General features: G+C 50.1%; 1 protein-coding gene across 2 annotated transcripts in view; it reads right to left on the reverse strand.

The window, feature by feature from the left end:
• Positions 1–2,390: 2,390 nt before the first annotated feature.
• Positions 2,391–12,338, reverse strand: part of LOC119958806 (heterogeneous nuclear ribonucleoprotein U-like protein 2) — a 28,719-nt gene continuing 18,771 nt past the window's right edge. Inside the window, exons 12-14 of one of the 2 annotated variants that reach the window (XM_038787307.1) lie at positions 9,570–9,670; positions 9,088–9,189; positions 2,391–7,032 (exon numbers count right to left, since the gene is read on the reverse strand). In XM_038787307.1, coding sequence (XP_038643235.1) covers positions 6,973–7,032; positions 9,088–9,189; positions 9,570–9,670 — 263 coding nt within the window. In that variant the 3' untranslated portion in view covers positions 2,391–6,972. The remainder of the gene's footprint in view (positions 7,033–9,087; positions 9,190–9,569; positions 9,671–12,338) is intronic. The other variant, XM_038787308.1, reaches the window with a different exon arrangement.

A 12,338-nucleotide genomic window follows, 5' to 3' on the forward strand; every position in this document is an offset into this window, starting at 1 on the left:
AGGACAGGTGTGTCAGGTGCTCAGGGAGCCCAGCAAACCACAACCACATGTTCTGGGCGTGCCCAGCGCTGGAGGGCTTTTGGAGCAGCGTCGCAGCGACGATGTCTAGGGTGGTTGGTTCCAGAGTTGAGCCGGGCTGGGGGCTCGCAATATTTGGGGTTGCGGAAGAGCCGGGAGTGCAGGAGGTGAAAGAGGCCGGTATTCTGGCCTTTGCGTCCCTGGTAGCCCGGCGTAGGATTCTTCTACAGTGGAGGGATGAGGGGCCCCCGGGCGTGGAATCCTGGGTCAACGATATGGCTGGGTTCATCAAATTGGTGAGGGTCAAATTTGCCCGGTGCAAGGGTTCTTCAGGCGGATAAAAATAAAATAAATTTAGAGTATCCAATTCTTTTTCCCCCCCCCAATTAAGGGCCAATTTAGGGCAGCCAATCCACCGAGCCTGCACATCTTTGGGTTGTGGGGTGGGAGGTAGGACCCAGGCAGACACAGGGAGAATGTGCAAACTCCACACGGACAGGGGCCGGGAACGAACCTGGGTCCTTAGCGCCGTGTGCGGAGTGTCTTTAAGACCGAGATGAGTTAAATTTATTTTTTTTTAAATAAAAAAATAACCTAAGAGTACCCAACTTTTTTTTTCTAATTAAGGGGCAATTTAGCATGGCCAATCCACCTAACCTGCACATCTTTGGATTGTGGGGGCGAAACCCACGCAGACACGGGGAGAATGTGCAAACTCCACACGGACAGTGACCCAGGCCGGGATTTGAACCCGGATCCTCAGTGCCGAGAGATAGATAGGTTATTGATTAATAAGGGCAGCACGGTAGCATTGTGGTTAGCACAATTGCTTCACAGCTCCAGGTCCCAGGTTCGATTCCGGCTTGGGTCACTGTCTGTGCGGAGTCTGCACATCCTCCCCGTGTGTGCGTGGGTTTCCTCCGGGTGCTCCGGTTTCCTCCCACAGTCCAAAGATGTCCATGATAAATTGCCCTTAGTGTTGGGTGGGGTTACTGGGTTATGAGGATAGGGTGGAAGGTGTTGACTTTGGGTAGTTCTTTCCAAGAGCTGGTGCACACTCGATGGGCTGAATGGCCTCCTTCTGCACTGTAAGTTCTATGATATAAAGGGATCAGGAGGTTTTGGGAAGAAGGCAGGAGAATGGGGATGGGAAACACGTCAGCGATGATCGAATAACGGTGGCCAAGTCGATGGGCCAAATGGCCTAATTGTGCTCCTGTGTTATGGTAACAGGAAGCTGATGGATTAATGTAAATGCACAAGTAGCTGGTACTGCAATTTGGAGGGGGACTGCGATCATTAACCTATTTGAAAAGGGTCTTTCTGGGCTAAGAAACTGGGCAGAAATTCCCCTGCGGCCTCAAGTTATATGGCTGACTGATTGTACCATCTACGGATGCCTGCTCAGCTCTCAACAGTGGCCAAGAGTCTGATCCAGAGCCATAACGTCTTCAAGTGTTTAAGATGGCGCAGAAAAATCCATTTGTTCTTGGAGTGGTAATATAAGAAATAGGAATTGGTTATTTTATAAACAAACTTTATTAAAACAAAAGAAAACAATATTTAAACTTCAACCCCAACAATAGCAGTTACATGTAGCTTCTTAACCGTAACACACTAGTTCCCACTTAACAGCATTTTAACACAACATGCAGCGCTTATGCCACTTACACCGGCAAAGGCGATACTTGCATTTACGAAGCAACTTTTCTTCTGTTGGGACATTCGTTCAGAGCCCTCTTGCAAAGCCCTCCTCGACAGCAACTTTCATAACCTCGGTCGATTTCCAAAGCCTCCTCCTCTGTAACCCTTAGAACAGCATTCTCTCTCTCTCTAAGTTCCGCCCAGCCCCTCAAACAAAGGTTCTCAGCTGGTGTTTCCAGATTTGAACACGTCGGCGTTATCTTGGCTTATTGATGGCCCTGGCCCACTCCCTTTTATACAAATGAACAGAGCCATGCCATTGCTATGCAACTGAACTCCCATTGACGGACAAAGAGACAATAAGACTCTGTAACGGGCTAATAGCTGGTCAGACAATAAGACTCTATAACGGGCTAATAGCTGGTAAGATAGGAGTGTCCCAAACAATGGATCTGGGACATGCTGTGTATTTCCACTAGCAAGTGGGACAAGGTTAACACGGCCAGGTGTGGGCATATCCCTCTGACTCTGCCCTAGCCGGTTCTTTTCCCCCCCCACCTCAGGCTGTTTCACCCCTAAATTGCCTGCTACGTCGGGGGTCTCATTTCTGGACCCAACTTCCTAATATCTCCAACACATCCCCCTGCGGAGTCCAAGAGGTTGAGTGGTGTGTGTACATACCAGGAACATTGTCATTGCGTTTCTAACAAAACAATACGCAGAAAACGGACAGCTTACAGCAAATCTTTTATTTACTGAATTTTGTTTTCCATTTAAAATCTCTCGGTTTTGGTGCTACCGCCAGGCAGCGGCGTGCCCAATTACAGACACAAACTCCATTGTACACACATTTATTATATACCAGACAGTCCCATTTTTGTTGTCCCTGCATTGCCAATAGGTCCCCTCCCTCCCCCACCCCCACAACTTCCCATAGGTTGAAAAAATATTAGAGACACTGCCCGTCAGAATCACAAGCAAGGACAACGCAGACCAGCAGGGCCGAAGCAGAGCATGGCCTTCGGGGTTCTGCTTGCACGAAGGATCCCGGCCTGTCCGTGGAGTCCCACGCCGGCGACTCCGCGCATCCAGCGCCACCCGTCGCAAGACCGCTGCGCAGCCGCTCAAGGGTCTATCGAGGAAACGGCCGCGGTGAAGTGTCAACTTGTAACCATAGGACTCTTGGCATCATTTTGAGCAGTTGGAACAAGGATTCCCCCCCCCCCCCCCCGTTTTTGAAACAATTATTATAGTTCTTTGCGCGACTGGCTCCCCTCCCCCGTGTCGCTGCTCAAGACATGTACGGGGATGGACCACAATTTGAGGATAAGAAATTGATATCACATACAAAGCATTATTCAAGCGCTGTACCACAGCTGTATGTAATTTAGTATGTGTCCCTTTCAAAACAGAGCGCAATATTTATACTTTCCAGCGGTTAATCAAGCTTAGGAAGTTCTAGGGTCAATTAGACTAATTGTTCCGAGGCAAATTCCAGCATCAGGCAGAAGCGGATTGTTCCAAGGCAGATTTTGGGGACATCTAGAGGCCAATTGCTCCAAGGCAAATTTCAGGGTCAATTAGAGTCTAACTGCTCCAAGGCAGGTTTCAGGGTCAATTAGAGACTAACTGCTACAGGCAGATTCCTTGTGTAATTAGAAGTAAAACTACATGCAAAAGACCTTTTCTCTTTTGAAAAAAAAAGGTCAGGAACCGAGTATTTACTGTTTCTCTAGGAGATTCGCTATACATTGCAAAAGATTGGTGTTTTTTTTTTAATAAAATTTTTTTCCTGCAAAATGCTACACGCACAAATATGATAGAGCGACACCTGATGCATAACAGGTACGTGTGAAAAAAATTGAAATATACACACATTGCTAATACGAAAGGGGGGGGGGGTGAAAAATAAACAGATTTAAAGTGTGGGACTATCAGCAAGAACAGATTGCCATGTCAGGCCCCCTAACACAAAACTACTACAGGGTTTGCACTGCACAGGCTCGAGGCAAGGGAGCAGGGGGGGAGGGGGGGCAGAGGGAATGAAAGGAGAAAAAGGAAGGAAGGAGTACGGCTTGTGTTTCTTTTTAATAAGAGAGGGGTTGAACTGAGCGAGCCACATGTTGCGGCGGATGATGGCCCGTTGAGGGCCACAATTCAAAGACAAAATTTACATGCAGAAAAGCATTATTTCCCCAATGCAGCGAAAGATAATCCCGATGCCCTATTTTAAGATGCAAAACCTCTCACACCATCCTCCGCACCTTCCGGGGCTACGAAAGCGCGCAGCCGACTTCCAAGCCAGTACTGGAAACTTGCTCCGACAGAGGGCATCTTCCGCTTCCCTTATCCGAAGGCTGGCCGAGCTCCACCAAAGACTGTTGGGAGGGTGGGTATTGCACGAAAGCAGCATAGGCCGGCAAAACCTAGTTTGGGGAGCGGGCTGAGGGGCTTGGGGGGGGGTCAGAACCAGGGGACTTTCCGGGTCAAGACAGTCTTAGCTCTCAGTAACCCACATGTTTACAGATGGTGAGCAAGAGCCACACACACACAACTGAAAACTGGGAACTTTGATGGAAATATCTCCCCCCCCCCCCCCCCACCAGTTTCCCAAACGACTCCGAACCAGCATGGAACTCATTTTTCCCCCAGTGACGTCTCGCGAGGTGTGAAATCTAGGCCTCGCGCGTCGTTTATTTATTTTTTTTCCACCTGCACACAGGAGTCGGAGGGGGGGGGGTCACAGCCTTTCCTCTCTCGCCTCGTCTACCTTGCGCCACTCAATAATTCTAAAAAAAAGATATAGAGTATCTGTATGCGACCGAAGCAGAATTTAAATCTTCAAAATCTTATCATCCCAGGATAAGAATCAATTTGGCTGAAACTTCTCTTTGCTCTCGTCTAAACATTTGTCTCCCAATTCTCACCTCCCACTGAAAAAAAAAAAAATCACACCTCTCCGAGACGGGGGGGGGGGGGGGTAGAAAGTGATCTTACTCCAAGTCCTATAGTTCAAAGGATCACCTCACTTGGGCATTCAGAGACAGGTTCAGAGGATGACGGGTCACATCCATATCAGCCCAGCCTGGCCTGGACTTGTCCAAGTATCGATGCGTCGGTCCCTTTGCCCTGTTGGTGACTGTTGACGTCAACTTTGGTTGGGTGGGGGTTGGGAGCATTCCTGGTTTAAACGCCTGAAGGGTCAACTGCCGCCCCATCCCGGATCCCCAAAACTACCAGGAGGAATCCTGGACAGGCAATCCACCCTCCCAGGGATGGTAACAAGTTGGCTCCTGATTTCCCGATGCCCGCTGGGTGGGGCACACGCGCACCTGGGTCAACGGCTGATCCGGCATGCTGCAGACCAGCCAGTCACGCGGGCGGGCGTTCCCTCCTTTACCCACCCTCTGCGGTTCAAAACACCGCCGCGCGGGGAAAATAACTCTTTCAGACGGAACCAATGCATTTATCCAAAAACAGCCTCTTCTCTCGCCCCCCCCTCACCCCCAAACCCGGCGTCACACACTGATAACCTGCAGGCTAATGGTTAAGGAACAAAAACATCGCTCCAATTGAAAAGCTAGTCTTATTTCTCGCCCGGTGGGTAGAAATCGGAAAACGAACACACATGCGCACATTAAACCGAGGCTACGCTGGAAGGCTGTGGCAGGAGAGGCTGCACAAAGTTCAAAGCGTCGGAAATACAAAAAAAGTAACTTTGCTGGCTTCTGCTCACTTTCTGGTCTCCTTCACACTCACGTCACCCACCGCCCGCCCGGCGGTGTTAATCTGGGTGGCGTATCCCAAGACGAAAAAGGTTTTAAAAAAGTACTAAAAGATAAAACGAGAAAAAAAGGACAAGAGACCAACCCCATCAGTCGAACTGGCAAAGGGACAGACTCAAAATCGCTCCCCACCCACCGCCAACTCGCACCCGACAAGTCTCTAATCTGATCGATGGGTGTGACAGTACTGCACTATCTGCGCTGAAGGCCAAACTCAGCCACTCCATCCACCTCTGGCAATCGTTGGGTTAATGAAAGTTAGGGAGCAGCGACGCACGCACACTTATCTGCATTGGACGGAGCGCCAGCTTTAGACCAAGGGTTTGCCCTGCAGCAGCACTATAATCGTATCAGCATCATACTGACAGGACGGGATTTTCTGTCACAAACACTGAGGTCACACACATTCTCTCTCTCTCTCTCCCACACTTTAAGAAGCCCGGCTGCCGTTATTATATTTGAGCGTCCAAAGCCCAGGGTTGGTTACCCTGTCAAAGGAGTGGTGCTTCTGCTGCACTTGGGCTGTGGGAAGGAGAGAGAGAGAGAGAGAGAGGGAGGGAGGCTCCTGTGTTCAACCTGTTAGGGGGCCGGCTTCACCAGAAGGTTTCAGCTTCACAGCGGGTAACGCGGGCGGTGGTCGGACGGTCAAGTGGTCGGACATTCCCGAAGAGGCGCCGGTCCGATAAGGTTCTGGAGGGGTATGGTAGGAGGGGAGGGCAGGAGTTACGTCTTGGTCTGACTGGGTGGGGAACCTTGGCGCTTCACCGATACCAAACTTGCAGAAGTTTGCTTGACAACTTGTCCTGGCAGCCTTTGGATCCCGCAGCTCGATACCACTGTACCCACACGGGTAAAACTGGGCCCCACGTCCCTCACGCGTTTTATTTAAAACACCTCCTTAAACGCATGCCGCACCAAAGGCAAATCACATTCCCCAACCTCCGCCACCCCGAACCGCTACTAAGCGATCTTATTGTTTACAAAGGTAGCCCCAGAAAACACGGCCAGTGGCGGCGGGTGCAAACTTGGTCGACAGGTCGCTGTTAGTCAAGCGAGGGGCTTGGCCAATGGAGCTTGAAAACAGAGAGTTATGGGCGGTTGCTGGAGCAGACGCGCGTGCGCGCATAAATGAGACCGAATGCCGCCCACCCGAGCGAGCAGGGGAGCGCGCGCACGCAGGTCCAAGAGAATGCACATGGGCGAAGGAGCAGGCGGGGAGTCAGCGCGCGCGCACACAAGCGAGAGAGTGCATTTTATACATTCCGCGTTAGCTACTGTGGTATGACTGTTGAGAAAGGAAGAGCTGAAATGCCTCTGGAAAAGCCAGGCACTCCGTTTGTTTAAAGAAGAGGAGTTAAAAACAAAAATTAAAAAAAGAATAGAACATCTACACGCTAGCCAAAAACATTTTGAGTTAAACCCCTCCCCCCACCACACACACAGCCACCTGCTGCTCCACCAGAATGAAACTATGTTGGAGGTTGGCTGAAAACTCAGGCTAGGGGGTGTGCACATGGGCGAGCTTTCATCGGTAACCATAGTAACTGTTGTAGTACCGGTTTCGCTCCTCGTAATAGCGGTGCCACTGGACGGAGAGAAAAACAAAATGGAAAATTAACAGCGTCTCGTTTCCACAGGAATGCACTTGTACGCTTCTTCAGTTCACAAAAAGGGTCAAAATAAAGGGAGTCTGCATCAGAAAGGAAACTCACAACATCAAAGACAAAATGTGATCAAAAGGGTCAATAATACAACCCCCCCCCCCCCCCCGCGGTGCCCACCGGGCACAGGAGGTTATCTCCCCACAGCACTTATCCATTGCTTGGCATTCCCACTCTGCTCCCCTAGCTAGAGAGGGCAACAACGGCAAATCTTGCCACTGTATCCGCACCCCGCCACAGCTTTCATCTCGTGGATAGCACAATCGCTTCACAGCGCTAGGGTCCCAGGTTCGATTCCCGGCTTGGGTCACTGTCTGTGCGGAGTCTGCACGATCTCCCCCGTGCCTGCGTGGGGTTCCTCCGGGTGCTCCGGTTTCCTCCCACAGCCCAAAGATGAGCAGGTTAGGTGGATTGGCCATGCTAAATTGTCCCTTAAGTGTCCAAAGAAGGTTGGGTGGGGTTACTGGGATAGGGTGGAGGTGTGGGCTTGGTTAGGGTGCTCTTTCCAAGGGCCGGTGCAGAGCCGATGGGCCAAATGGCCTCCTTATGCACTGTAAATTCTATGGTTCTATCATTGGGACACGTGCATCGCAGGCAAGATCCAGCACGTGTTGCCCACCCCTTTTTAATTTTAAATTTAGAGTACCCAATTCTTTTTTCCCCTCTAGTTATAGAATAGAACAGTACAGCACAGAACAGGCCCTTCAGCCCTCGATGTTGTGCCGAGCAATGATCACCCTACTTAAACCCACGTAACCCGTATACCCGTAACCCAACAATCCCCCCATTAACCTTACACTACGGGCAATTTAGCACGGCCAATCCACCTAACCCGCACATCTTTGGACTGTGGGAGGAAACCGGAGCACCCGGAGGAAACCCACGCACACAGAGAGGACGTGCAGACTCCACACAGACAGTGACCCAGCCGGGAATCGAACCTGGGACCCTGGAGCTGTGAAGCATTGATGCTAACCACCATGCTACTGTGAGGCCCAAAGTTAAGGGGGCAATTTAGCGTGGTCAATCCACCTGCCCTGTACATCTCTTTTGGGTTGTGGGGGTGAGACCCACACAGACACGGGAGAATGTGCAAACTCCACAAGGACAGGTACACCCCACAGTGCACTCGGTAGCAGTTTGATACAACCGAGGTTGTCCACTTCAGGAGGACAGCGAAGGGTCAGCTGCATTACTGTGGGCCTGGAGTCACATGGAGGCCAGGCCGGGTAAGGACAACAGATTTCCTTCCCTAAATAATAATCATCTTTATTATTGTCACAAGTAGGCTGACATTAACACTGCACTGTGAAAATCCGTGAGTCGCCACACTTGTTCGGGTACACAGAGAGAATTCAGAATGCCCAATTCACTTAACAAGCACGCCTCTCGGGACTTGTGGGAGGAAACCGGAGCACCCGAAGGAAACCCACGCAGACACGGGAGAACGTGCAGACTCTGCACAGACAGTGATCCAATCCAGGAAGCGAACCCGGGACCCTGGAGCTGTGAAGCAACAGTGCTAACCACTGTGCTACCCAGGGGACATTAGTGAACCGATGGGGTGTCACAACAATTCGATATCAGGATAATTATTAATTTTTATTATTCCAGATTTCTAAATCGATTGAAATTAAATTCCGTAGCCACCGTATTGGGATTTGATTTGATTCGTCTGAACCATCAGTCCAGGGGGGGGCCTCTGGATTATTAATCCAGTAACATTATTGCTATGCTACCGTACTACAAATCATCGGCACTGTTCTGGCTGTCACTGGCTGGCTTGCAGACTACCGATCAGACCCCAAGACCTTCTGCCGTTGGCACATTCACCCACCGGGGTCAAAAGTGTCAATAAATGACATACGGCTGCATGCATCGAACCCAAACTAGCGTTCCCGGGATCTGGAGACAGTAACCCCCCCCCCCCACCGGTCCAGATCACACCACAGCTGGTGATCGTGGAGATAGGCACCTACCTCGCGAGCGTATTCCCGGTAATAGTCCCTGTATCTATCGTAGGGCTGTGAATAGGACCGGTCATACTGCTGCCTGTATCGGTCATAGGGCTTGTGGTAATCCTAAGGCAACAAATCAGAATGTTACAACGGGCACTACACTGGGAAACATGTGGAGCACCCTTGCCCTGAAACACATGAAAGAGATTGAGTGACAGGAGCGTTCCTTGAGCAGGAACGTCAAAAGACACCAGCAGCTCACCACCAACAAACACAGAGTTAGAGATGAATGAAACTGAAGGGGCAAAACCCAGGTCAGGAACAAAATAGCGTGCCTTGTTATATTCTTAACTCATTGCGTATCCATCGACATGTTCTTTCCTTGGTCCGAAAGGGACCAAGGTGGAGCTACGATACAGATCAGCCATGATCTAACTGAATGGCTGAACAGGTTCGAGGGGATGAATGGCCCCTTCCGGTATCTGACCCAGTGTCTCTCTTACCTCTCTGTACGCAGGGTTGTTGCCATACGCTTGGCCCCAGCCCTGCCCGTACTGCTGCCGATCATAGTTCCTGTTGTCCCACCTGCCCATGCGGTAACCACCTAGAAAAACACAAGACAAATATGAGGGCAGTTCATTTGCATGTCCTACGAGTTGAGCTTCTTGACTGATGATGGGAGCGGCATTCACTTATCCAGGCGAGTGGAGAGTATTCCCTCACACTCCTGACTTGTGCCTTGCAGATGGTGGACAGGCTTTGGGAGGGGGTCAGGAGGCGAGTTACTCTCCGCAGGATTCCCAGCCTCTGACCTGCTCTGGTAGCCACAGTATTTACATGGTCGAGGCCAGTTCAGCTTCTGGTCAATGTTGCCAGTTGGGGATTCAGCAATGGTAATGCCATTGAATGTCATGGGGTAATGGTTTGAAATGAAATGAAAATAAAAATAAAAATGGCTTATTGTCACGAGTAGGCTTCAATGAAGTTACTGTGAAAAGCCCCTAGTCGCCACATTCCGGCGCCTGTCTGGGGAGGCTGGTACGGGAATCGAACCGTGCTGCTGGCCTGCTTTCAAAGCCAGCGATTTAGCCTGGTGAGCTAAACCAGCCCCTGCTTGATTCTGTATTCTAATATAAATTTAGAATAACCAATTATTTTTTTCCAATCAAGGGGCAATTTAGCGTGGTCAACCCACTTACACTACACATCTTTGGGTTGTGGGGGTGACACCCACGTGGAGACGGGGAGAATGTGCAAACTTCACACGGGGCCCGAATCGAACCTGGGACCTCGGAGCCGTGAGGCAGCAGTTTAAACGACTGCACCCCTGTGCCACCCAAGTTTGATTCTCCCTTAAGGGAGATGGTCATTGCCTGGCACTTATGTGGCGCGAATGTAACGTGCCACGTGGTCAGCCCAAAGCCAGGATATCGTTTTGCTGCATTTGGACATGGACTGTTTCAGCATCTGAGGAATCGTGAATGGTGTTGAACATTGTTCAAACATTGCCACTTCCAACCTTGTGATGGAAGGGAGGTCATTGATGAAGCAGCTGAAGATGGTTGGGCCGAGGACACTCCCCTGAGGAACTCCTGCAGCAATGTCCAGAGGCAGAGAAGACTGACCTCCAACAACCACAACCATCTTCCTTAATACTTGGTATGACTCCAACTGGGGAATGACACTAGCTAGCATGCTCTTTTGGGAGCTGGTTCAGACACGATGGGCCGAATAGCCTTCTTCTGTGCTGTAAATAACGAACAAACTAGCGAAATGAGTCTCTCTCTATCGCTCCCCCCCCCACCCCCCGCCCGTCCCCACCCGTTTACCAAGCCTCCTCAAAACTAGATTTCCAAGATATGAAGGTATAGGAAAAGAGAGGGTGCGAAATTCCATTACCACGGATTTCATAGCACAGCATTTGGAAAGCAGTGATGTAATCAGACAAGGTCAGCACGGATTGCCAAAAAGAAAATCATGCTCGACAAATCTACTGGAATTCTGTGAAGATGTAACGGAAAATGAAAATTGTCACGAGTAGGCTTCAATGAAGTTACTGTGAAAAGCCCCTAGTCGCCACATTCCGGCGCCTGTCCGGGGAGGCTGGTACGGGAACTAGTAGAGTTCTACTATGTAACTAGTAGATTTGACCAGGGAGAACCGGTGGATGTGGTTTATTTAGACTTTCAGAAGGCTTTCGACAAAGTCTCACATAGCAGATTACCAAGTGAAGTTAAGGCGCATGATAGTGTCTGGAGATGGATAGAAAGCGGGTCAGCAGACTGGAAGCAAAAAGTTGGGATAAATGGGTCCTGTTCTGATTGGCAGGCAGTTACTAGTGGGGTGTCGCAGGGATCTGTGCTGGGACCCCAACTGTTCACATTATATATTAATGATTTAGGCAAGGCAACTAAACATAGTATTTCCAAATTTGCAGGTGATACAAAGTTGGGTGGGAGGGTGAGCTGAGAGGAGGATGCAGAGATGCTTCAGGGGGATTTGGACAGGCTGAGTGGGGTTTTTATGCAAAGGCAGATGCAGTATAATGTGGATAAATGTGCGGTTATCCACTTCGGTAACAAAAATCGAAAGGCAGATTATTATTTGAATGGGTGTAAACTGAGAGAGGCGGATACTCAGCGAGACCTTGGTGTCCTTGTGCATCAGTCGCTGAAAGTAAGCGCGCAGGTACAGCCGGCAGCAAAGAAGGCAAATGGTGCGTTGGCCTTCATAGCGAGAGGATTTGTGTATATGAATAGGGATGTTTTATTATAATTGTATCGGGCGGGCAGCCCGGTGGCGCAGTGGTTAGCCCTGCAGCCTCACGGCGCCGAGGTCCCAGGTTCGATCCCGGCTCTGGGTCACTGTCCGTGTGGAGTTTGCACATTCTCCCTGTGTTTGCGTGGGTTTCGACCCCACAACCCAAAAGATGTGGAGGATAGGTGGATTGGCCACATTAAATTGCCCCTTAATTGGAAACCCTAAATTTAAAAAAAAATTGTTATCAGGCATTGTGAGCCCACACCTGGAGTATTGTGGGCGGTTTTGGTGTCCTTATCTGAGGAAGGATGTTCTTGCTATGGAGGGAGAGCAGCGAAGGTTTACCAGGCTGATTCCTGGGATGGCGGGGCGGTCATATGAGGAGAGACTAAACCGGTCGGGATTATATTCATTGGAGTTTAGAAGAGTGAGAGGGGATCTCATAGAAACTTACAAAATTCTAACAGGGTAGATTCAGAAAGAATGTTCCCGATGGCAGGGGTGTGTATGTA

This window comes from Scyliorhinus canicula, chromosome 31 (assembly GCF_902713615.1).
Source record: "Scyliorhinus canicula chromosome 31, sScyCan1.1, whole genome shotgun sequence".
NCBI lineage: Eukaryota > Metazoa > Chordata > Chondrichthyes > Carcharhiniformes > Scyliorhinidae > Scyliorhinus > Scyliorhinus canicula.